General features: G+C 42.5%; 1 protein-coding gene across 6 annotated transcripts; it reads left to right on the top strand.

Annotated features, from left to right (window-relative positions):
* The first annotated feature begins 1,917 nt into the window (after nt 1-1,917).
* TLDC2 (TBC/LysM-associated domain containing 2) lies at nt 1,918-25,207 on the top strand. 6 transcript variants are annotated; one of them, XM_053393892.1, is made up of 7 exons: nt 1,918-2,483; nt 4,627-4,726; nt 17,975-18,098; nt 20,846-20,986; nt 22,428-22,580; nt 22,716-22,811; nt 24,011-24,912. In XM_053393892.1, the coding sequence occupies exons 2-7, from the start codon at nt 4,710-4,712 to the stop codon at nt 24,275-24,277; spliced, it is 798 nt and encodes a 265-aa protein (XP_053249867.1). In that variant the 5' UTR covers nt 1,918-2,483; nt 4,627-4,709; the 3' UTR covers nt 24,278-24,912. The 6 variants fall into 6 exon arrangements, with proteins under 6 accessions (XP_053249867.1, XP_053249868.1, XP_053249866.1 ...); XM_053393891.1 differs by lacking the exons at nt 1,918-2,483; nt 4,627-4,726 and adding exons at nt 14,484-16,193; nt 17,273-17,351; XM_053393894.1 differs by lacking the exons at nt 1,918-2,483; nt 4,627-4,726 and adding exons at nt 16,437-17,351; nt 24,929-25,207 and having other exon boundaries at nt 24,011-24,084.
* Nucleotides 25,208-27,349: the final 2,142 nt, after the last annotated feature.

Here is a 27,349-nt window from a genome sequence, read left to right as displayed (position 1 = left end):
CAGAAGACCCTCTGATTTTACACTGCCTTTTCCCACTTGCTGGATACAAATATAATGAGGCTTAGAATGCCCCATTTTTAGTGTATATTGAAATTTTTATGCCTCCAGTTCTATGGGGAATAAGAACATGTAATTAGAGATGTTATCATCATGTCTGTACAAAAGGCAGCAAAGATAAGGTTACATAGGGAACTGTAATGCTGTCATTCATTTCCAAATTTGTTTTAAATGCCTTTTGTCACAGATCCAGAGAATGATCTAGTTGAGCAAACTTGCTTCTCACACAGGTCCACACACAAACAGGGGTCAGCTGACTTGTTGCTACCTCCCCCTTGCTACATGTGCTGGCTGGGACTTATGGGAGTTGTAGTCCAAAACATTTGGAGGCACCAAGATGGTGAAGGCTAGTTTACACTGACAGCAGCTTTCCAGGGTTTTGGACAGGGGACATTCCCAACCGTACCTGGGGATGGCAGCAACAAAACCTGGGATGTTCTGCCTGCAAAGGAGGTGCTGTACCCCTGAACTATGATGCTTGCCCAATTATTTTACAGAAGGAGATGTAAAATCAAGCATATAAGAACATGGACCACTAAACAATACACTAAAAAATGCTAAAACTCTGGTGCACAGCCCAATTCAATGAATATTCACTTGGAAATAAATCCAGAGATTACTTCTGAGTTAACATACAAAGGTTTGCAGCCTTATTGTTCATAAATGCAACGTTTGGGCAAGGTGTTTTTATTACAATTCAAATATCAACTTATGAATGGCAATGGGCAAATCTGTCTGTTTTCTGTTTCTCTCCATTTCTCATTTTTCCAAACTCAAATTCAGTTTTCCACATCAAATTCTTTTTTTAAAAAAAGGACTCATGAAAATTCATCAGTATTTTAGTGCAAATTTCTCCTAATAGCCACACATTTGTATGCAATTTGGCTTAAGACACATGTTTTTACTAGGCAATTTTCCTAGTGGATTTTGCATGTCGTTTTCAATAATAAATGCATTTAATACACATTTTACCATAATAAATATATGCACATTTGTTCACGTTACTTGACCAGAGAACTGCACTGCATAATTCAAAGATGTGCCAGTTTCAAAGGATGGCCTTGTTTCAGTTTGTCTATTTTTCAAGAAAATGTGAATTAGGTAGGTACACCTTTCAATGAAAAATGAATCAAATGTTTACCCAAACCCTTGTTATGGATTCATGTTCAATCAAGTGCTTTAGCAAAAGAACAAAGCAAGCCTGCAACACTAAAGATGGGAGCTGGGTAGTGTGACTGAATTTCTGGGTGCTTAAAAATAACAGTTAACACTAGAGAGGTCTGCTTCAACTGTTCATGGTGGTTTTTCTTTATTATTCTGCAGCAAGGTGTTTTACGTATGTGAATAATGCCATGTGTCCACTTATCCTCTCACCCAGAGGTTTGAAGGATGAGGAGGCACTTCTGGGACAAAATTAGACTTTTTATTTAATTACATTCAATGAGAGGTTTAAGCTTGATGGTTACAAATGAGAGGCACAATACTTAGTTTCAGGCAAACACACTTTACATTTTGAATTTAGCCTCAAGATAGACTATTTCCACCTAGCATGGCTATTATGTATTACTACACCAGCAACACTTTCCCAGTCCTTTCTAATATTTTTACTTTTCCCTAAGTGAATTAAACTGGGTTGCCCTGGCTAGCTAACGCTAATTCCTGTCAGGAAAGGTCCGTTTCTCCTGTTCCCCATGCTTTTCCAAGCCCTAACTGATCCCTATCTGACAGTTTAACTGCAAAGTTCTACTTTTTAAAATCACCTCTTCTCCCTGACTGGCTGGTGGCCTAACCAGTTCTGATTGGTCCCTGGGTCACCAGGAGGCTGATCCAGGGCCTGACAATCATGCAGAGATTCTGCTCTACCTAATATTTGTCTTTCTGTTCTCCAGAAGCATGAGGCAGATCGCCCCCACCTTGCTGTCCTCTCTAAGCAGTGTCAACTCCAGTTTTAGACTCTAATTTGCAGTATACACTTAAAACAGTATCAAACCACTTTAAGCAGCCAAAGTTTCATCCAAAGATTCCTGGGAACTATAGTTTGTTAAGGGTTGTAACAAGACCCCCTATTCCTCCTCACAGACACTTTACAAACTAGAATTCCCAGGATTTAGTTAGGGTTCCTGCGTTGCAGGGGTTGGACTAAATGGCCTTTGGGGTTCCTTGTAATTCTGTGATTCTTGGACGAAAGCCATTATTGTTTAAAGTTGAATTTATTTTAAACATATGGGGGCCTCATCTGCGGTCTCCCTGTGGGTCTAGTCTGTACAATCATCCAGATGGGGAGTGCAGGGCAAGTGAAGGAACCTGTTCTATTTCCCCATTTTTGTCATTGCTTGCATTTTCAGAAAGGTGAACAGGCAAAAACAACAAGAAGGAGCAACTACAGGGTCAGGAGATTCTGGAGGTTGGCAGAGAGTCTCCTGCAGGTGTGTGTGGGTCTTGGCAGATGCCCAACAATGCTACCCCTAATGTATCCAAGGAAACCACACTCAAGTATTGCTAATCACCTCTTGAATCAAGTGTTTTTAAGCCAATGAAATCAATTGTAGGGTCACAATAGACATGATTACTTTGTTAGCTCTGGGGTGCTTGATTTCAGTAAGTAAATAAAGGGGGAAGGGGCTGAGCCAGATTGGCAGGGAACATGGCACAGGGGGAGAGGGGGTCTCCATAGTCCAAACTGTAAACAGTTACCCTTTTGCCTGCTCTTCAGACTATGAGAAAACTATACATTTGGTTTTGGTTTTTAGACTCTGTGCTGCTTTAGGTGCCTTTGGGTGTGGTGAATGAACTAGAACATTCAAAATAAAGACATTTTCACCACAGGCTTCCCTAGCAATATACAGTAGCTGTTCTTTTATTAAATTTTACTCCTGCTTTGAATGATACCATCATATATTTTAAGGAGGGAGGACTTCAGGGCAGAATACAAGTCTCCCGAGAAAGCCTGAGGCTTGGCATATCTGTTTTTAAACACAAATCAACTTCTTCCTCTGTTTATATGTAAGATAGCAACACCTATCTTGCTTACATTAGTTAAGCAGATGCCAACCAGTGGGGACATTTGGAATTTTGAGAAAGTGTCATGGGCACCAGACACAAAATGGCTTCTGTGAGGGTTTGTGGCATAACACAAAATGGAAACTGTGTGGCTGTGGTGGCACAGCATAGCACAAAATGGCTGCCCCATCTTAAAGAGTAGAAAAGGAGACAGAAACAGAAAATGGTGATGTCATGACCCCCTTCAGTGAGGAAAAAGCCACCTACATCAGTCACCACCACACTTGCTCACAGACCTCTTTACAGCACTCCTCTGTGCAGAAGGGAGGCAGGTGTCCAATCCTAACATCCAATGATGTATAGGTACATTTAAGAGGATGTATTCAGTGTGGAAGAGGCCACTGAACCCGAAGAGCAAACTGTCTATTATATATTGTGGATTTGTCAGGGTATATTATTTACTGAGAACTTTTTTGGGGTGCCGTAGGAGTTACTGACAGGCACACTGGCACCCATAGGCACCAAGTTGGCAACTCCTGCATTAGTTCATAAGTTCATAACATGTTCCAGCTTTAGAAAACTAGAATTACGAAATCTCACAAGAGTTTACTGGTTATGTCACTCTCCCCACTTTCTTTTACTGAAAATTACATCAGTGCACTTACAAAATACAATCCTATGAATCTTTACCCAGAAGTAAGTTCCACTGAGTTCAATGAAGGTTTTGTCCCCAAGTCAATGTGCATAAAATTTCAGCCTTGGGCAAGTGTGTGCAATGTTCAACAGGATAGCAAGATAACAGAGAGCTTGGGGGTGCAACATAGGCTACTATTTAATTTCTGGGGTTAAAGTTTGTATTGGGTCACAATTCCAACAATGGAGGCTGAATCAATGCTCATGCATAGCAATAGGAGTTAAAGGGTCTCCCTCGTTTCAATATTCCCCCTAAGGACATTTGTGCTTCTAACACTCCAAATAACAAGCTGGCTGAAAAGGCTGGACACTCCCAGTAAATTACACAGGGCAGCACACACATTCTTTCCCTGGCCTGGAGCCCGGCTACTTGCTCGGACAAGCCAGGCCAGAGATGCTAATCAGTGTTTTGCTAGGAAACCTTCTGCTTCCCCAAAAGTAAAGTGGAACTAGCACACTCTTTAAATGGCTGTACAGGCCCAGAAGGGCTGTGACATCCTGTTTCTTTTCCTGTTCGTATCTGTCTGTGATTGCATGTCTGTATCCAAAGCAAAATTAAAGATTATGGAGACCCTATGCTGAACAATATTTAATCAATGATATGTTTTTCCTACATATATTTTTAAGAACCTATGAAATTTCTCCATAACTTGGGGATGAGGCCCTTGATTTCTCACTGTGTTGTTATAAGAATTTTAAGGTCTCAAATATAGAATATTCATAAATGCACACATATCTAAATATATGAACCACATGTCTGAAATAGTATGGGAGAGCAATCCTGAAGCCATTTTGAGTCTCCCAGTGACCTAAAATATTCCTCTGCAGTAAGGGAGGCAAATGGGGAAAGCCTTCTTATTGCCTTTTTGCTTGCAGTTCCTGTCTTAAGGGCATATTTGTGCACGAATAGGGTGACCTGGACTCAGGAGCTAAAGTACAGTATTAACCATCACAAAAGAATGGCCAGACTGCCCAGGTAATGCAATCAGTATCCCCGCAGACAGAATTCCTGCTGTAGACCGTCTCCTTCTGTGATGTACGTATGATAGGGGTTGGGGGGTGGGTCTTGGGTTACAGGGTGGGCAATTTCCAAAGTCTATATAAGGGCTTGCACATCATTGTTCAGGGTTCTCCTCCCTCCTGTGTGTGGTGAGTGGGGACCCTGTTGCAACAGTTCCTTTAATAACGATCAGGCTTACTAGCCACTTTGCTTCTCAATGTACTCTGCTTTGGCCACCTCATGAGAAGAGAAGACTCCCTGGGAAAGACCCTGATGTTGGGAAAGATGGAGGGCACCAGGAGAAGGGGACGACAGAGGACGAGATGGCTGGACAGTGTTCTCGAAGCTACCAGCATGAGTTTGGCCAAACTGTGGGAGGCAGTGGAAGACAGATGTGCCTGGCGTGCTCTGGTCCATGGGGTCACGAAGAGTTGGACACGACTAAACAACAACATACTCTGCTTGGCCTCTGTTACTTTCTCTTACCGATAGGGAAGCCACTTAAGGATTCTATACAGGCTCTGGAATACCCCATAAGGGAAAGAAGGGAAAGGAGGGTATGATGCAAGCTACAGGACTTACAGAAGTGTTGGGCACTGGCGGAGGAAGGCGGGTGCGGGGAGTGCGGTGTGCACTGGGTGTCAGCTGTGAGGTTGGGTGACATTGCCGTGCCACCCACCCACACCCCGCTCGTTGCGCAGGCGGCGCCCCCAGACACTCGCTGCGTGGGCTGTGGGCCACTAGAGACAATGCTGCCATGGGCAGCTAGCGGACCCACCCGACACTCGCCGTGCAGGCAGCTAGTCCTGTCCCTGCGGGCCGGCTAGCCCCGCCCCCGCACCACTCCGGGTGCCGGGGCAGGTAGCTCCGCCCCTGGTGTTGGATTCTCAGACGCTATTAGACTGTAACTCTCATCATTCCTGACCACTAACTAAACTGCCTGGGGATGATGGGAGTTGTAGTCCAGCAACATTTGGGGACCATAGGTTAAAGAACACCACTGTAGAGCAAATGATTGATGATGGTTCAGTCTTCACACCCCACGTCATGCACACAAAACATTGACCATATTTCCCCCCCCCCCAGTGCTGCAACAGCTCTAACTTATTACATCTAATCTTATTCTCTCTATTTTTTTATGCAGAACCCTTATTTAATGTGCCCCCATCTCTGCTTCACCTTTATCAAGACAGTCGCTGCTTAGACTGCAATGTGCCACCATCCTCCTTGCCTGTTCTAATGTGAGCAGCTGGTGCTGGTTAACATGGTTATCTATCATGGAGGCCCCATATAAGTATTCCTGGAACAATGCCTAATTTATATTGTTTCCAGTTCTTTGGCTTTAAATCTCATGTTTCCATCATTTTACCGTTAGAGAAAGAGCCATTTTTTAAATTGGTCCCTGTTTTAACTGGAGTTGTTTAAATACAATGGACTACTTGTTGGCTATTTGCAGTTTAGTTGCGCTGCAGAAAGCTTGCTGGGGAGACCACGCATTACAAGGAACTCAAAGATAATTTTAAGAAGGTTTGAACAAAAACAAAAACTGCTTTTAGATTAAATATATCAACAAGCATGACCAAACCATCCCCCAGGGTACTGAGAGCGCTAGGTGCTGTTCTTTATATACTATACCCAATTGCTGACACAGCTTAATTAACACAACTTAACAGCACCTGCTATACTGTTTCACAGCTGTAAACCTGGGTCTCGTTATTTGCTCTGGTCCTTAAAGACATACACATCTTGTGGAACAATAATGAACCTTCAAATTTAAAGAGACCATTCAACACTACTTCCCTGAAATAAGCCATGTTTCCTAAATGCTGCTCTGGTTCTCTTCTCCTCCCAGCACAGTAGCATTGCACATCCTACAGTAGTACTTTAATAGTGCATCACTGTGGGGTAGGAGCATGTGAGTGCTCTCTCTACAGGAATCCCAATTTTCCAAAGATTCTGCAATAGCAGCAAAATGACCTTTCTTGGGACAAAACTGCATAAATAAGCTCTCCCGCTGACACACTTCTCGGCTCACTCCAATTTTGCAAGGCAGTTATTTGGAGTTACAACAGAGCAAGGAAATTCTAAGGCTCTAAACCCTGTGTGGCTCTTCATCTGGCAACCTTGGACATATCCCCATACCAGTGCTTTTTTTTCTTTAAAAAATGTTTTGGGGTACTCTCATTTTCCTACTCATATTGAAATACTGCCCCTCAGTGAGGCCAAACTTAGATTGACAACATATTTAGGGGTATGCATACCCCTGCGTCCCCCAAGAAAAAAAGCACTGCTCCTAAGTAAGGTTCTTGGTCCCTGATCTTCTGGACGACTTAATATACACGATATGCCATTATATTAACTTATAAGCTGTTCATTAAGTGTGTATCTATAGCACTGTATGCTTTTCCAGACCAAAATAAAAATCCAAATGAAAATGTCAAGCACTACCATTCATAACTGAGGTTATGCCATATGTGCAGCACCTACACTCCACAACCTGGCCATGCGACACACCTGAGCACAGTCCAGCCCCAGTTAAAACACTTTGAAGTTGTACTGAATTCATTAGAAGAGACAGAGACAGACAGAAAGAGAGCATGTTTTTAACTCTCTTCTATTGAAACCAGGTGGGACTTCGACTTAACTTTCCCCCGAATCAACCCCATAATGCAGAATGTTGGAATAAATGGTTCACTACATAGCTTGATGAAAAAATAATTGCTTTACTATTGGCCAGAGAAGAAACAGCTGCAGGGAGTTTGCTTCCCCTCTGCCAGAAAAAAAATCAGCTCCAACTGCCAGTTTCCATGGAACTGCAAGAAGAAAGGGGGGAAAGCCCATCAGCCTCTGCCACCAGCGAGAGAACCAAGGACCACCAGATCGTTACACTGCTTCTACCCAAATGACAACACAAATAATCAGCCTGGGTATGGCACATCTCACTATTTCCTTCTGGCCAGGGCGGGGGCGGGGGGGGGGGTCGACATTTAATTCAGATCACATTTAAAGGCGGAATTACATAACCTGCACTTTTCAAAACTATGTGCTAACTGGAACACACTCATCCTTTGAAATCAGCCTTGGCCCTGGGGACAGTAGTCATGATGAGCTCCTGAACTTCAAAAAATCAGCAGTACATTCAATGATATCAATTACAGGCTAGAATGGGACTATCAAGGTTAAGCCTAGATTCAGAGGATTTTCAGCTGTGAGCCATTGAGTCTCTTCCATGCTCTTTATGTGAAGAAGAAAAAGCCAAAGAAAGACATTTGTAATGCAAATGAGCAACACAGCCAATATAAACATTGGCTTTAAGCAAAGCAAGTACTCAGATGCAAGCTGTACAAAATTCCTATAAAAACAATGAAGAGTCTTGTGGCCCCTTACACACAAACACTTATTCGGGCATAACCTTTCATGGACTAGAATCCATTTCATTGGATGCAAGACTCTAGTCCATGAAAAATTATGACATAATAAGTGTGCTGGTCTTTAAGGTGCTGGAAACTGTTGTTTCGCTGTAACAGCCTAACAGTCTCAGAATGCAACTGAATTGTTTCTTATGCTGCCATCTAGTGACTGGTTGAAATAAAGACTTGCCCTACACACATTCAGATAAATAAGATTCAAATAGGATGGTAAAGTGCTGGGACAGTAAAGTTTCCAGATGATAGAGAATAAGTTGATTGTGGGGGTGTGGGTAGTATTACTACTACTACTATTACATTTATAGTCCACATTTTCTCAAAGGAGTTTGCAGTGATGTACACACTTCCACAACAATCCAGTGAGGTTGGTTAGGCAGAGAGATAGTGACTGACCCACTGGGCTTCAAGGTTGAGTGGAGATTTGAACCCTGGTCTCCCAAGTCAGAGTCCAGGACTCTAACTACTACATCACACTGGCTCTCACACTGAGGTGGTATAGCCTACTCTATCACCTCAGGATTCTACCATCTCATTCTGCTGCAAGTGTTAAATCAGGTCAAGTCAGACTATGTAGCAAAAGCCAATCTTTGGGATAAATCAGGCCTAAGTTTACTGTTGTCTGAGGGTTGCTACTTCACATGCTATTTTTCAAACCATACATGTTCAACCCAAATGCAGAGTGCTGGCGCAACAGATGTGTGAATGCAAACATGTTTATCATATAGGCGTTCATCAGGAAATCTGGATTAGCTGTGGCAGCTTGCTAATTGTAGAGTTACTGCCCATCTGGTTTTGCCGCATCATACTGTACGAAATTGACAAGATGTTGCCCCTAAAACCTCATGCAAGATGTTATTAAAATTTGCCTTTGATTCTTGATAGCGTGAATCCTGGCATGTCTATACATATGCATGTGTGTACAAATACACACTGTGGATTTTATCTTGTGAACTGCCCTGAGATCTTTTGATGATGGGCAGTATATAAATCAATCAATCAATCAAATAAATAAATTTCCTATGGGTAATATCCAACTAAGTCCTACTCAAGAGCACAACAAACCCCTAGAAACTGATTGACTTAAGTAACCTTCCAAGTCCATGAATTTCAACAGGTCTACTCTGAGTATGTCTAACAGTGGATATCACCCTATGTATTTAATTTGCATGCAGAATATATTTAGGTGATGCTGTTAACAAAATTAATCTTGATTAAGATATGGAATACACTTATGTGTTGATGATTTTTCTGGAGTGTTGCTACAAATTATAAGCATTTTAATTCACAAAACTCTCCCCATTATTTTATCTCACACTGCATCAGCTATCCAGAAAGATTGGATTATACAAACACAGACTTTATAGCAATTCATAAAACACACAGCACATATAATTTAGGCAGCTTGCTGTTGCCACTGTGGTCACCAATCATTGAATTTCAGTACAAATTTACATTCCAGTGGGTAAAATTTTAACAAGTGGTGAGGTCCACACAGACTCAAGGAGGTATCTGAAATTAATTGACAGCACAAGCCTACACATGTCTACTCAGAAGTAAGACCCATTGAATTCAAGGAGGCTTACTCCTGGATAAATGAGTAGAGAACTGCAGCCAAAATGTTTTATTGATTCACAGTGGTAACTACAGAAATGATAGCATGAACTTCAACGATTACATAAAAGAAAATCCATCAAGGCAGGGCAGTGTAATAAACAAAGCTGCACAGTATGAATAAAAGAACAATAATAATCAAGATGGTGCAGTGTGAATGAAAGAACAAAAGCAATTTGAATTAGAATGATGGACAAAGCAACTACTAAAGCAATACATAATAAATTACAAGGACCTACATTGCAGCTTCTTAATACCCATTTAATTTTAAAAGCGTTCTAAATTCACTGAGCTTGTGGCCTCGGTTCCAAGAAGGAGATCACAAGCCCTTCTTAGGCACTAGAGATACCAGGCTGCAAAGCAGCGTCTGCTTTCTCCAAATTGGCCTTGCGGCCACAACAATTAGCTTATTTTTTCTACTTGTTTTTCCTCATCGCACCATCCGTTGATTTGTGTAACATCTTACCTGATGAAGAGTTCTGGAGAGCTGAAGAGCTAAGGACATTTTTGTGACTTTGGGGCTGGTCCTAATAAAGAATTGCCCAACTGTAGGCCTTTAGCTCAGTGGTGGAGCATTCGCTTTGCATGCAGAAGGATCCAGATTCAATCCCTGGCATCTCCAGGTAGGGCTGGGAGAGAGCCCTGTCTGAAATCCTGAAGAGCCACTGCCAGTCAGTGGAGACAATACTGAATCAGATGGACAAATGGTCAGTGTAAGGCAGCTACCTATGTAGCTACCGTATGTTTGCTTGAGCTGGGGATGATGGGAGTTGTCTGGAGACCCAAGGTTGAAGAACACTGTCCTAGCACATGGGGAAGGTTGTAGCCACATGTGCGCCTGCCACGGTTAGCTGTGCCCGCACACCATGAAAGTACACAGGCTGTGCACATACAGTGAACAAGAGTCAACTAAGGAGTCACATCAGTGGAAGCCCTGCCCTTCTACTTGAACAATGGTTCCTCTCCATCTTCTCTCTTGAAATTGGCTCTGCTGGGGGTTGGAAGAATCCCCAGAACAACACTCAGTGGGGGAGGAGGGATCATTACATTCGGCCAGCCAAAATGTTACCGTATTTTTTGCACCATAACACTCACTTTTTTCCTCCTAGAAAGTAAGGGGAAATGTCTGTGCGTGTTATGGAGGAAATGCCTACGGGTGGCATGCCTACGGATTTTCCTCCTCTAAAAACTACGTGCATGTTATGGTCGGGTGCGTGTTATAGAGCGAAAAATACGGTATATTGAATCCTTAGTGTTATATTGATTCTCTCCTCATAAATGTGAAGCACATGCCTTTCCCTGCTATCCTGAGAACTGTGGGCTACCCTTCACAGAGCTACAATTCCCAGCACCCTTCGCAAACTACAGTTCCCAGGATTCTTTGGGGGAAAGCCATAAATTATTATTATTTAAGAATCAATTATTATTATTTAAGCAGCTATCCTATTTTTAAAAGACATCTGAAGGCAGCCCTGTTTAGGGAAGTTTTTAATATTTAATGCTGTATTGTTTTTAACTTTGACTAAACTGCGGGAGGCAGTGGAAGACAGATGTGCCTGGCGTGCTCTGGTCCATGGGGTCACGAAGAGTTGGACATGACTAAACAACTAAACAACAACATTGTTTTTAACATTTGATTAGGAGCCGCCCAGAGTGGCTGGGGAAACCCAGCCAGATGGGCGGGGTATAAATAATAAATTATTATTATTAAAAAAACATTAAATTTAAAGCATTTAAAGTTGTATTTACTGCTGTAACCCACCCCAGAACCTTAGGGTGAAGGGTGGATAATCAATCAATCAATCAATCAATCAATCAAGTGCTTTAAATATATGGTGTGTAGGCATCCTTAATCAAATAAGATAAAGAAACAAATGCAGATTCTTGGCTTCGAATTTGGGTTACCTTAGCGCAAGTTATTTGTTGCCCTTAGCATAAGCATATACTGTATGTGAGTTTGTATCCAAGCCGAATGACTGTATATTTTGAAAGTGACCTTGAAGCACTCCCTAACCCAAGGCATACAAATGTTGTTGTGTCCAGGCAAACAACTGCTGTCTCTGTAGACTGAGAATCTCCCAGGTGAGCTCTCTGCACACCTGCACCTGGAAGTGAGTCAGCAGGAACAGAGGCTGCAGCTGGATCCCAGAGAATCCCAGACTCTGTGCCCTGGAATAGAAACATCACAGGGAACCTCCTGGCAACTGTGCACAGCCCAGACTCCCTGCAGCCTGAAAGTTTAGCTGGTGCTCTGGTTACTGTATTTTCTTGGACGCTAGCAGCAGAAGGTTGAATAAGGGCAAAAGTAAAGGATCATCGCTCAGAGGTAAACAGCCACCAAGCAGGAACCAGGCTGTCAAGCCAAGGATCAATGTTGGGAGGCAGAACCAGAGAACAAGCCAAGAGTCAGACACGGTAAAGCAATGGTGGGGAACCTGTTGTTCTCCAAAGTCCTGGACAAAGACCTTTCTCAGCTTTTCTATCTAACCACCCATTATGTGCCTTGTGTGTTCACAACACCTTATAGGTTTGAAGCAATAAAAAGACCTTGGACAGTTTCCCAGAAAGGTACACGTGCATCTCTTACTGTGTACAGTGGTACCTCAGGTTACAGACGCTTCAGGTTACAGACTCCGCTAACCCAGAAATAGTACCTCAGGTTAAGAACTTTGCTTCAGGATGAGAACAGAAATCGTGCTCCAGCGGCACGGCAGCAGTGGGAGGCCCCATTAGCTAAAGTGGTGCTTCAGGTTAAGAACAGACCTCCGGAACAAATTAAGTTCTTAACCCGAGGTACCACTGTATTATAAAATGGGATGCTAAATGACCATAGTCATAACTACAATCTGTCACATGCTTTATCATCCTTATCTTCATCTCCACAACAGGTAGACCCTAAAGTATATATACATTCTTAGCTCATCTCTTTCCACAGGCTGACAAAAAATTACAACATGTTTAAAACCAAAATAGAATAATAAACTGTAAAAGCACACACAACAAACACACGCCAAAAAAAAGCAAGTAAAAACTCATGTTATCCTTCGGATCTGTCAGACACACCCCATGAGGAAAACCCATTGTTTGTGTATATTTTTGCTTCTTATATAAGTTTCTATGAATTAGTTGCTCCATTTGTTGCTGCTATGTCTAGATGTGCACAATATTCTGTAAATTAAAATGCATTATGAACCTGTTCTGTTTCTAGCAAATTGGAAGTCACTGCTAAGATGGTGTAACTATTATCTATGTCCTTGAATCCTTACCTTCCAGCAGCATCAAATAATGCATTTTACGGTACCCAGCAAAGCTATAGCGATTCTTCGGGTGGGCAGATGCAAAAGAGGACCACAGAAGCAGCACACTCCAAAGCAGGTGTTGGAAGATTCAGGACAGATCACAGGAAGTATTTCTTCAAACAGCACATAGTTACACTTTGGAACTCACTCCCACAGGAGGCAGTGATGGTACCCAACTTAGATTAGACAAATTCCTTGAAGTTAAGCCTATCAGATGGCTACTAGCCAGGACGGATATGCTCTGCAACTGTGGCTTGAGCCTATAGTGCTTCTGAATGCCATTTGCTAGAAACCACAGGATGGGGATGGCACTCCTGTGCTCAGGTTCGGCTTGCTGGTTTCCCACAAGGCATCTGGTTGGCTGCTGTGAGAACAAGATGCTGGAATAGTTGGGCCTGGCCTGGTCCAGTAGGCTTGTCTAATGTTATCCTGCACAATGTTTAAAGGTTGCATCTTCTGCTCATCTGTGGAAGGTGTTCTCTGGCTATCCTAGGCACCCTGCACCCTGTATTTCCATCACTTTTTCCTATGATCCACTCCACTTGTCTCCATGGAGAAAATAAGATTCCCGCTAGCTACCGAATGCAAAAGTGGACAGGGCAGGAAGCACAGCTGCCATAGCTTTGCTTAATGCTTCAAAGCATTTAAAGGCATATAGGCACCATCTCTGCCTGGGAACTTCAACAATGAGAGGAGGAGTGTGTGTGTGTGGCACCGACAAACTTGCCTGATTTATTTATTTCTTAGAAAGGAGGAGTTTATTTTTTTTTGTGTGTATTCCTGGTCTTGAATGAGACTGACCATGGGCTTTTACTCCATCACAACAACAAGCTTAACAATTTGCTGCCTGATTTACTCAATGAACATCTGTGTTATCATCTACAGATGAGTGATAACTTACTTCAGCCACAAGGGGTGGGTTAGGAGGAAGAAAAGTAGTGTCAGAAAGTTTACAGGCAACACATGCATTGCAACATCATTGTTACAAATAGAAACACTTGCAGCAACCTGACTGTTGATCCCAAAATAATGGGACCCATTGGCTCAAGATGGATGTGTTGAACTTGTACCCCGTGAGTGGCAGGTGAGCAACCGGTCCACTGGCACAGATTGAGAGAGTTGACAAGGAAGGTGGACTGGATAGAACCAGGTATGTGTTCACAGTCCATATGAACTTTGTGACTATTCAGAGCTGTATTTCCAGAGCTGTATTGTTAGTGATGCTTCCCTGAGATTTGCAGGGGATTCCTCAACACCTCTGCTTTAAGCAAGGCAACAACAGAACAGCTGCTTTATATGGGACCTACCCAGCTGTGCTTTGTTAGACGTCTCCCCACAGAACCCTCTTCAGGTAAATGTGAGTATCTTGTAAATAAGTCATTTCAGCCGAGTGCATTTGAGTTTTACCAACCTTCTTACAATAAGATGGAACTGTGTAGCTGTGCCGTCTCTGGGGTGGGGGTATAGGTGAAATGGAAAAAAAATATCAGATATTTAGAAGAAAAGTTTCTGTGGGAGGAAGGAGGGTGTGCTGGGAACAGTGGCTATCCTCTGAAAAAAAGAAACATGCTCCTACATGAGCTTGGAGCATCTCAGGTTGGCAAAAAAATCAGTCGTGCAGATAAACCCACAAAAGTTACTAGCTTGCAAAACAACAATAATAAATGCTGGCCTTGTAAGAGGCTAGTAGCCTGAGTTTCTTTGGTGGTTGTGGAACAGGAAGCATGGAAATGAAGACCACACTCTCTTAGCAGGCTACTCCAAAAAAGAAAATAAAAATGCATTCTACCAAGTGAACTGGTGGAGGCAGGACAAAGTGACCCATAGCAACCACCCCAGCCTCCACCAACTCACAATATTTTCATGCTGGCTGTGAAAAGGGTACTTCCTGTTTCTACATTACAAGTCTGGGAACCAAGCTGTTTCAGAGGCAGGCTACTGTAGTGGTCCTTCTTTCTTACACCCCTTCACTCACTCACCTGCATGGAATTCTTGGTTGCCTATAGCTAGCAGGTAAGTTTGTTTGTTTTGTTCATTTTATTTTTATCCTGCCCTTCATCTATCAAGAACTCTGGGTAGTTTGCAACAGCCAAATCCACAAAAACCAAAAACCATAATCACAGCATTATGAATGTAGAAGTTACATGTGTTTTATTTATTTTTAGATAGTGCTGATTCTAATCTTTTAAATAAATACCTTTTAAAACTTTTGCTATTGCTCATTTTAATGTTTTTATATTGTTGATAAACTGCATAGAGTTTGGGGTTGTGTTTTTACATTCAAGCAGTATATACATTTTGTTAAATAAAAACCCAGTGAAGGCCAGGGAGAAAAAATATTAATAGTACCTGTGGTAGTAGTACTAATGCCTAAACTTTATCTCCCCAAAGCCTGAATGAATAAAAACAACTAAAGTTGGTAATCGAAATATTTCCCATAAGGGTAATAGCCACACTTCCCAAAGCAGGGCAACATGCAGAAGGGCAACAGCTCATTGGTGGAGCATCAGTAGAGTTCTCTGATCACTCCATCTCAAGGATAACATAGAGCTGTGAAAGTTATAGAAAAAGGGAAACCAGCGTGATCTAGAGGCTGAAGGACTTTCCTTGCCACAAATAGCCAAAACATATGGGGCTTTTTAATTCAGGGGGAAAGACAACATGAGGAGAGCATATCATTTTATAAGAACGATGCATGGTTTGGCATAGTGAGGGAAGTCTACTGCCTTCAAGCTCTGCTTATGGTCTAACTGGAAGCAATTGGCTAGCTGCTGTTGGAAGGAGGGGGCTGATCTGATCAGTCTAGCAGGGCTCGTTTGATGTTCTTAGGATGATCTCCTGTGTAAAATTTTAGCACACTTTAGAATGATACTGTGTGTAGATAAGTGAATTTTAGGGGATGTGGCTTACAAACTCTCTCCCATGCTTTGATCCCACTAGGCAGTGATTCCCATGACTCATAAAGCCTGTTAATTTGCATGTTACCGTGGTTTCTTTTGCATGTCACTTCTACAGTAGCTAATCTTCTAGGAGTTGACAAGCTGCGTCTCCTGATGTTGGGGAAACAGGACCATTCTCGAGTGTAGCCTGCAGTGGGGCAGTTAGGTAATTTTAGACTCTTACTCCGCCGCCACCCCAGCCCTTAGATGGTGGTATGGTTTCCTGCACTTCCTTTCAATGTGACAAACTGCCCCTGCTGAGTTTGAGAACCTTCCTGTTCATTCTGCTGAGTGGGAGCCCTGGACATCTGCTCAGAAATCCTGCCGTAGTGACACCCATGGCACCTTGCCAGATATTCCTTGTGGGGAACACATTTTATTTTAGAGAGCAACTCTGTCATAAGTTGAAGGGTCCAAGACCAATCCAAGACATCTCATGTCTTCCCATATTCTCAGATGCTCCTGAACAGCATCCTTGCTCAACTTCTTCACAAAGAACCACAGTGGCTAATGAAAAACAAGTGTTAAGAAGATTCCGTATCCTTGTAAACTATAGAAAAAAGATGGGGAACTTCATGCCAAGAGGCCAAACACAGTCCTCCAGACCTTTGGGACTCTACCCAGGCCACTACACTGATTCAGTGTAATGCTTTTTGAACCTCTTGAGCCCCATAATTTGCATGCTCCAGAGCTCCAGTGTGCAATTTCATATTTCCCATACTTGTTATGTAGCAATAAAGGACAGTTGTGTTTGAATGGCCTGCCCTCTCCTGATTTGTTTTCCTGCTACCCGAATACATCACTTTCCTTGAATGGCTTGACTCTAATGTGTTCTGCCTTCCTCTGATAATACTTCTTGTTTGCTTGGTTGGAGGTTACAGAAGAGTATAGGAAAATGTCAGGAAATCAGGAAAACGTCAATACTATTTATCTGCGAGCAACAGGTCAATAATTCAGCATAGCAGCTAGGACTTGCTACATACATTACTAAGGTTCTGACTAGGTCTCACTGACCTATGGAAGGAACCACACCCAAGGAAGACAGTTTCTATTACAGACCAGGCCTGTTTCTTAAAGAGACAGGATACACTCATCATACACCTGTTATTAATCAACTCGAGTTCTCCTCAGAGCTATAGTTTATGAAGAGCCAATTTCTCTCTTCCGCAATTCTAGGACTTTTATCTGTGAAGCGATAGAACAGGGGTGGACAATCTGAGTTCTCAAGGTGTTTTTGGGTTACAGCTCCCTTCAGCTCCAGCCAGAATGAGCAGTGGTCAGGAATGATGAGAGTTTACTCCAAGATCTGCCAATCTGCTATTGGGTTAAGTTCAAGGATTTCTTACTAATAAAGTTCTATACACCTCAGGGCCAGGCATATAATTGTGGTGGTTGTTCTGCAGGAGGGTTTCTGCTTAAAGCCCCTATATTATCACAAGCCTGTTCCACAGCTTCTCAGAGCAGCATTCTTAATGCGGCTGCCCCTATTTTGTAGAACACCATCCCAGTTGAGAATGAGATGACAGGCACCTACTGTTTGTAGTTTCTGGAAACAATTTCGTTTTGACAAGTTTTTCCAACTGGATGGGATGAAAAAGATTAGGTCTCTGGCCTTGCATCTTTTATATGTATTATTTTAAAACCAATCTTCAGAATTTTCTTTGGTATTGTTTTCAAACCTATTTTGGTTGTTTCTATTGTATAATTATAAATTGCCTTTAAATTTATATGAATGCTGAGACATAAATTAATAAACTAATAAGAGCAATTATCTGGAGGGCCACAAGTTCCCTCGCTACAGAACACTAGATAACTGGAAAAGGCTGTGTGCCACAGGGTTTCATAGTGAGATCTCAGGTGACAATAGCTGTATAGCAATAGAAGAACCTGCTTACTGAGAGAGAATAAAGTACATGCTGTTTATGAATGAGGGTGTGTTCTCCACAGGCAATTGGCAGACACCTGCTCTCCCCTCTCCGACTCGCTGCCAGGAAACAGCACGGCTGCTGTGGTCGTGCTTTGGATGATCACAGAAAACATGAAAACTCCACGCTGTCGCTACACTCGTCTGGTATGTACTGCAGTCCTTGCTTCTTGGGTCGGGATAGGGAAGGGCAGAGGAGGGAGTTGCCCCAAGGGGCAGGGCAAGAACGAATGGGTGCAAACTGCATGGCATAAAGTTCATTTCAACTAAACGTTAGTGGAAGCTTCCTAGTGGTAAAAGCTAACAGTTGAGCAGACCGCCTCAGGAGGTGGTCTCCTACCATGGAGGCTGGATGGTCATATTGTAGGGAAGCAAGACAGATTGAACAAGAGGTTAGACGAGATGACCTCCAAGATCCCTTCCAGGTCTAGAACTCTAGGAAGCCTGTTAAGAGTTTAGTGCTACTGGGTTCCTAGGTCCAAAAAGGTATACATATATCTTAATGGAAAACGGAAACACTAGCCAGTCAACCTCAAAACCAGGCAGCACAGAAATATGTTTGTTTTAGTAGACCTTGTGTTACTGAGGAATTTGAATTCCCTCCCTCCTTTCTTTTGGTGCAGAGCATCAATCTTCTATTTCAGATGTTTGGGCTGAGAATGCCATTGTTTATGTGGTCAAGATAGTGCAACCAGGCAATCCCAGGCAGAATCATTCCATACCATTTGTGCAAAGGGGATTTAATTGATTAGGAGATTAATTTGATGAAAAAAGCATCATGTCTGGTGGAGGTTACCATCACCTGGATTTTGCCTTCAATCTCAAGTTTTGCTTTTAAGCTCAGCTTCTCAGGCTATTTGGTAGACAGTTTTTAATATTCACGTCCTTGAAGTGACTTAAGCAAATATATATTCAGATGGGTGGCAAGCCCAAAAGAAAGGAAGGTAGCAAGAATGTAGGATTTCTACAGAAGTGGGTGGTATATTTCCGCAACCAGGTTGGTGCTGCAGATAAGGGAAAGTATGTGTCATTGAGGAAGCACAAGGGAAAGTTCTATTGATAAAAGTGAAGCAGAGGACAAAGAGCAGTGCTGATACCGGGCTTTGTGGTTTTTGCCCAATGCATTGCATTTTCATACTGAGATGGGTGTGTTGTTGTTATTATTTGGCCCAGAAAGGGTATCTATCTACAAGCATATCCCACCATTATCTTCCTATACCCTCATCTTCAGTCTGAGTGAGAGCAATAGAAGCAAATAGGTATAACTTACCCAATAATCTTCAGATTGATTTTAAAAGCATACAGTTTTTGCTTCTGTGCAGATGAGATACGATAGCATATACACATGCTAATAGAATTTTGAGGCCTCTCTACATGTGTTTCTAGGACAGTAGCTTGAGTACACAAATGTCGTGCAGGATCATTGTACTTTTATGATCTACACACAGAATTTATTTCCTTGACATTAGTACAGTACAGTGGTACCTTGGGTTACATACACTTCAGGTTACAGACTCTGCTAACCCAGAAATATTACCTCGGGTTAAGAACTTTGCTTCAGAATGAGAACAGAAATTGTGCTCCGGCAGCGCAGCAGCAGGCCCCATTAGCTAAAGTGGTGCTTTAGGTTAAGAACAGTTTCAGGTTAAGAACAGACTTCCGGGACGAATTAAGCTCTTAACCCGAGGTACCACTGTATTGGCTATGTAGGACCTTGATAATGTGCAGCAGCCCTCAGGCGAACCACTTGGTACTAAAGCTGGGAAGGAGGCTCAGCCCTCCTGAATAGGGATAGAAAGATCTGTCAGTTTTGATTCTCATTTTCCCAATCTTACATTCATTTCTCTGAATTTTTCAGCAGTTTGAGTTTTTTGTTTTGTTTTTTAATCCTCACAGAAATTCAGCAGCATTTTAATGTGAATTTCTGCTAATGATCAATTTATTAAATGCAGTTTTTACTAATGTACACATTTCTGTAAGCAAGTTTCCTTAATAAAATGCATTGTTACATGCGATTTTAACTACCATCTTCATTTATTTATTTTTGCACACTTTCCCTTAATATATGCATTTTTGTAAACATTATTTGGTTGGCGTACTGCATTGCAAAATTCCGAAGGATGGTTTTGTTTCAGGTTGCATATTGTTTTGGAAAGTACAAATTTCATAAATTCAGCTTTAAATGTGTACTGAATCTAGTTTCTTCTCTTGCAATTGCAATATTTAATGTCAGAGGAGGGGGAATTGCACAGCAAAGAGCAAACCGTCATTTTACTCTGGTGTCTTTTCATTAACAGAGTCAAGGCTCCACATTTACATAGTTGACAATTGCAGGGTAGCTCTAAGACATTTCTGAGTTGCTTTCTGACCTGCCCTAGAGATGCACTAATAGAGCTTTGAATCAAGAATGGAGAACTTGTAGCCCTCCTGATGTTGTTGGACTGCAATTCTCATTATCTCTGGCCATGCTGTCTGAAGGGAGCTGGAGTCCAACAACATCTGGACAGCTAAGGCTTTAAATGAATCACAGAAGACAATCAATCTACCCTTTTTCTAGTCTCACCCTCTGAAGACACCCGCTGGAACAAAGGGTGAAGGGGAGGAGTGGCTGGTTCATTAAACTGATGTTCCTGAGATTAAAATATTGCTTTATTGTGGCCTACATACTGCTGTGCTATTAATTATAAGACTAAGCTTTTAGCAGTCCCATGAGACTAGAGGGAAGAGTAGACCGATTGCCTTCTGCAATTCACTTCGCTTTATCTTTTTGCCTTTGTAGTTCTCTCTGAGGAGTATCCTTCTAGTGACGCAACAGACTACGTACTGGGGAAGATTCTGCAACTTAGTTGTTGCCTTATTCATTTCCCATTTAACAGTCTGTGTCCTTTTATCAGCCCAACCTGCTGGAAGAAGCCCTGTCTTCAGAACCTGAGGAGTCTACTGAACCAGAGAATCCAGTCTGGACAAGCACAGAATTTCATGAGCCTGTGCTAAATGGGCAAAGCAACATCCTGCACTTAGAAGAAATCCAGAAGGTGAGCACCCTTCATACTGTGACTCAGCAATTTTCTTTAATGAGTGCTGCTATCACAGTGACTCCCCTGGGTGAGCCCTTTGCCCTTATACATCACTTCCACACATTGTCCTTAGCTAAGGCACACATTATGGAGTATTGCTGACCTCTGTCAACAGGGAAAGCAAGCTTTTGGCAGGAAGGAAGCAGGAAGGTCTGCTGAAGCCATGTCTCTACAAGGGCCACGAGACCCTTGGCCCCATTTACAAGGAACAAGTGCAAAGAAGTGAAATTCCCCAGGACAGTCTCAAAAAAGTTATTTTTACAGGCTTAATATTCACTTATGTGAATGCAAAGATTGTAAGGTAAAAGGTAAAGGGACCCCTGACCATTAGGTCCAGTCGTTACCGACTCTGGGGTTGCAGCACTCATCTCGCTTTATTGGCCGAGAGAGCCGGCGTACAGCTTCCGGGTCATGTGGCCAGCATGACTAAGCCTCTTCTGGCAAACCAGAGCAGTGCATGGAAACGCTGTTTACCTTCCCGCTGGAGCGGTACCTATTTATCTACTTGCACTTTGACGTGCTTTCGAACTGCTAGGTTGGCAGGAGCAGGGACCAAGCAATGGGAACTCACCCCGTCATGGGGATTCGAACCACCAACCTTCTGATCGGCAAGTCCTAGGCTCTGTGGTTTAACCCACAGCACCACCCGCGTCCCATACAAAGATTGTAGATGGAGCCAATAACTTAGGGCAGTGGTTCCCAATTAGTTAAGGACTGGGGGCCCCTTGTTTTTCAAAAGCCAAGCCATGGACCCCCTACTTTTGAAAATGTTTTTTATGCGATTGGTGCCACCATATGCTCCAACATGTCCCAATGCAAAACTGGGATGTGCGTCTTCTGGGCAGCACTCCTGTGTGAGTTACATGACCCATGTGAGAGCATGGGCCCCCAAAATGAGATGTCCTGGACAGTTGATGAGTATGTGCCATGGCCCTGCTTGGTGGGTTACGTGGACCCCCTGGGGTTCGCAGACCACCAGTTGGAAAGCGCTGACTTAGGGTGTATGACCTGAACTACTAAGCAGAAGATATACTGATGAGCTAGTGCAGGTGTGGTAAACCTTTAGCCCTCCAGATGCTGCTAAACTACAACTCCCATTATCTTTGACCATTGGGCCTGCTTGGTGGGTCTGATGGGAGTTGTAGTACAGCAACATTTGGAGGGCCAAAGGTTCCCCGCAGATCTAGTAGAATAACTTAAGATACATTCCTATGTTGGATAGGTTTAAGGCAAGGATGTGAACTTTGTGGATGTCCAGAGGTTGACGGACTCCCATTCCCCCCTGCCAGTATGGCCAATGGGTAGGGATGATGAGATATGCAGTCCAATAACATACTAAAGGCCTCAGGGTAGAGGGAGGTAAGGAAAGAAGTGACCTTGTCTATGTGATACTTTTTAGCTTGCACCACACCTCCCTCTACGAGTGACTGGACACCCATGGAACCTCATCTACTGTACAGCAAGGGATGGATTTAGCCTGAAGACTATGTACCGAAGCATGAGTGATTTAGCCTCTCCAGTGTTGTTGATTATCAGAGACACTGAAGGCCAGGTAAGCTTTGAAACAGGCCAGACTTATCAAATCTAGCAGAGGGGGGCTGTCTGGTTGGGTTCAGTTCGCTGCCTACTCTAAATGGCCTTTCTGCTACTTGCAAGTTACAACACATCTCTCTTGCATCCTTTTCAGATATTTGGAGCCTTTTCTTCTACAGCCATCCATGTCAGCAGCTGCTTCTACGGCAATGGAGAAACATTTCTCTTTTCCTTCACCCCACAACTTAAGGTGATTGAAGGGATATCATCCCCCAAGTATGAAGGTTATCGGTGTGTGTTAACAGTATCTGGAGTTATTACCAATTATACAAATGTTGACTGTCACTGATTTGCCACAGGCTTAAAGTGGTATACCTACAAAGTTTCCAGTATGCACCATTTGGCAATTGGTCTAGTACAGGGATGTCCAACCAGTAGATCGTGATCTACCGGTAGATCCCCGTTTGATCCTGGTAGATCACGGGATCCTTATCATGTACAAAATGTTACAGGGGAAAAGCTGAAAAACTCTGTGCAATCCTCCCCCCCAAAAGCTCAACAGCTCTAGGCAATCCACCCCCACACGCTCCCCCCCCTCCAATTACAATGGGTCACTTACAATAAAATAATGACAATAAAATCACTGCCAGTTTTTTTATACTGGGAGTAGATCAGTCTCTTGGTAGCTGGACATGCCTGGTCTAATAAATCAGCCTTCCCCCATCCTTCTTTTTATCCTGGCCTTTGATACCCGAGATAGACATTTATAGGACCAACCCTATTCTTACTATAAATGGTTTTACTTGCAAAGGGGACATGCTTGTTTAAAGTTACCCGAGATCTGAAATGGGGCATTAACAGTCAAGGTGCTACTTCAATTGTTTTACACACACACACACACACACACACACACACAACTTCAGTTATAATAAAACATGGAAGATCAACACAAAAGATGCTGGACTGCAAGCAACCATTTGACAATACCGTGTGGATTCTCCAATATATATATATATAGAGAGAGAGTGAGTGTATGAAAAGATGACTGTTTCAGAAACAAGGGTGAGCGTGGAAGTCACAATTAAAACACATGGTAGGAAGTGGTAAGCGACCCCTACCAATAAATACTACCAATAAATTCTACTGAACTCAATGAGACTTACACCAGAGCCAATATGCAGACAATTGCCCTGATAGGGAGCTTGTGTATTACGTTGCAATTCTGGCTTCTCATTTTACTTCTGAGTCAAACTTCACAAGAAGTCTGCAAGAGTTTAAGGGGTGGGGTGCTGACACAACATTCAAAATGCTGCCAACTGAACAAGAATATAAAGGTTTCAAGTAAGCATTGGAAAACAAAATAATGATTGTTTTCTCTAGTTGTACAGCTGTGTCTTTTATTCCCAAGATGCTTCTCTCAACCATGTTTTTTCTCTCCTTACTCTCCAGGTATTTAAGTGGACAGGTAAAAACACCTTCTTCATGAAAGGAGATGCAGACTCCCTAGCAATTGGTGGAGGCAGGTATGTGACTGTGAAAGATGTTAGTGGGCGGAAATGGATTTGTTGTGAAGGGAAGGGGTGCTGCAATGCAGTCCCAGTCAGATTATTAACTTTTGAGGATGGTCTCACCATCAGCAGCCCTTTCTGGAGTCTGGGTCCCTCCGCTACTGAATCAGTGGTACAAGTAAAACAAATGCCATCACAGTTCATCTAGAACAGGTTATTCCTCAGAATGTGAGTCACGGTGAAAAGTATTTTTACTTTTTTCTCTTTTAAATTTACCACTATCCACCCCTCACTTATTTCTAGGTTTCATGACATCAAACTGAAGGTTCCTCTCTCCTGTACTTCTTCAGCCATTATGATTTGAGATACCGATTACAAAAAGCCCAATGGTATTTTTGTGTGTGTCCTTTGAGTGGACATAGCTGTCTAGCTTTATTTAGTACACATTATCATCTTGCTCTGCGTCAAGATCTTCCAAGTTACTGTGGACTCTTTTGTATACATGTTGGGAAAAGATGGTTAATCATTGCAGTGGAAAACCAGTTTGGCTGTATATAGTTCCAAAGCATCTAAATGTATAAATAGAAACTGTGGCAAAATGGTGAGCTCATTGTAAACCCTTTCAGAGCAGGGGAAAGAATTTGAGTAGAAAGGAAGCAATGAGCCCTCTAATCTGGCTCTCACTACAACCCTTCTTCAATCAGCCCAGGCAGCAGAAAGCACGTGCACGTGAGATACCTACAGAGCTGTTGACTCAAATGAGCCAAACCACACTGTATTTCTTATGGATCAGAAGCTTCTTGTGTTCCTCATTCTGCAGAAAGTTCATCCCATGTTTTGCCTTTCCCTTTATTTGCAGTGGCAAATTTGGATTGTGGCTAGATGGAGACCTGAACCATGGAGGAAGTCAGCCCTGCGAGACATTCAACAATGAGACGTTATCTCCCAAAGAGGAATTCCTCATCCGAGACCTGGAAGTTTGGGCACTTTCCTAACCCAAAGTGTGTTGGGGGGGGGGGAGGACAAGTCCCCTTCTGCACTGACACTGCAAGTGCCATGGGAACAGGGCTTGGCCAGTCGTCCTGTGGGGGCAGCTTTTCAAATCCCCTTCAATGAACATAAACTTGCTGTAGAGACTTCCTCTGTCTCCGTAGATTGGGATGGAAAAGGTGCTGGATTAACCCAGCAATTTCCTCATCTCTCTCTCACCCAACATTAGCAATTTTGCTCCCCACTATCCTGCTTGTAGAAAGATGAGCTAAGGATTTTCAGTTAAGCTCGCCTTTTGTACTTCAGGGCAGGTAAAGCTCTTGCTAAGTCATCTTCGGAACTGGTAAGCTATGCGAATATTGGCGGCTGATTGCCAGGGAAGGATGTCCCAAGAGACACCTCACAGCCTTAACCTGTACTTGCCAAATGGCAGACCAGGTAGTAAGCTCCTTGCCCTCCTCCTCGATTCTCACAGCTCTTGCTAGTGATAGAATTACTTCGTATAAGCATTAGAATGTAAGAACTCTGGAGGGGCTTTCAAGTGCACCTTTATCATGTGGTTGTGAGAAGGCCCATCTCTTTGATGCTCAGCAAAGTACCACACAGGTACTGAAGCTAAACACTGAATGGCCTAGTTAGCCACACAGGTACAGCCCACATTGTTATCCTCTGGAGTTAGTACACTTTCCTCAAACCACCCACTAATTTGGCAATAGGAAGCTTTCCACAAGGCTAGTCTTGGCCTCCTAAGTAGCGTTCTACCAATGACATTCAACTCCTGAATGGGCACTTTGCAGGGTTAAGTTTCCCCAAATGAGATTTTCCCTTCATAAAAGTGTATTTCATATACAAAGGTATGTTAAGCAGTAACCAGTCTACTTTTCCCTCCTTACCCACAATTTAGCTGATTGTGGCCATGGGGATTTAAGTCTTTCCCTGTTTGGGGGGGGGGTGTGGGGAAGCACTTTATACACAATATTTTGTTTTCATAGCACTTTATACACAATATTTTGTTTTCGGAAAATGGCATCTACTTCATGTCCTAGCTAATCTGTTTTGTACATCAACATGTACAGGCCTCCTTGTCACCTATTGGCCACTTTATGTGACATCCCTGACCTCATTTTGTAAATATTCATTTTTTTCTTAACTTTTTTAAAAAAGAGGCCAAGTGATAAATTATTCCTATATGGAAGCACGCAGAACCTTTAAAAACTAATCAGTTAAAAACACTGGTGCAAAGCCATGCACAACTATTTTATTCCAGATGTGTTCACACATGCATGCTGTGACTGAGCAATCAATCGACAACTTGAAGGTATTAAACAGCCATAGATAACTCACCTCAGACAGAGCTTAATCGGTTTGGGCGTACTGCTTTTCTATGCAATCTGTACACATTTCATCTAGGAATAATTCAATGCAATGTTTATGCACGTATAAATCAGCTCACTTTACTTTTATCATTTAAGAGCTTCTCCTCTTGCTTCTAGAGACTGTGATGTCGCTTATCCATTTCATAGGGACAGGATATTTAAATTGTTCAGATCCAGCATCAGTAGCACACTTTGAATAATCTGTTTGTAATGTCATCTAGAGATGCCCTTAGGTACTCCTCTGGTTAGATATATGATGCAGCAATTCTTTTAACATTGCTTTGAAATATCTGCCTAATGATTTTTAGTCAATATATGAACAATATGATTTTTTTATAGTGTTAAATGTATAATTATAAAGCTAACAAACCAATACTTAGATTTCCTCATTAGAGACTGGGCATTGTACACTTCAGAGGTCATGTGACTTCTTCTAGTCAAGGACTACAATCTGTCCAAATTGTTTTGTGCTATGCTGAGGTCTAGTAGCATAAATAAAAACTTTTAACAGATGGGAATGTCAGGGGTGTGAGAGAAATGTGGTGTGAAATACTTCAGAAGCATTAGGTATGTAGGGAAGGGGTGGAGTAGAGGCGGCCTTATGTTTGTCTTTTAAGCACATAATGAAGACATAAGCCTTTCTGAACATGTACCTCTCCTACCTCTCAGCCTAGAAATCCTGAAAGCCGTGATCCTAAGAGAACTAGATACATCTTACAAAGTTGCAAGTACTCTTTCACTAAAGAACACTGGAAACTGTAGTTCTGTAAAAGTCACAACAAACTTGTTTTAAAGCAGCTTAAAGTTCTGGTGCAGATGTACTCTCAATCACTGTGAAGCCTCTGACTCAAGTTCCTGGCTCTTCAGCAGAAGCTATCCAACTGTTTTTGAAGCTCACTCACTCCCCTCTCCTA

This window comes from Podarcis raffonei, chromosome 6 (assembly GCF_027172205.1).
Source record: "Podarcis raffonei isolate rPodRaf1 chromosome 6, rPodRaf1.pri, whole genome shotgun sequence".
Classification (NCBI taxonomy): domain Eukaryota; kingdom Metazoa; phylum Chordata; class Lepidosauria; order Squamata; family Lacertidae; genus Podarcis; species Podarcis raffonei.
Note: the sequence above shows the minus strand (reverse complement) of the source record. Positions and strands in the feature narration are given on the sequence as shown.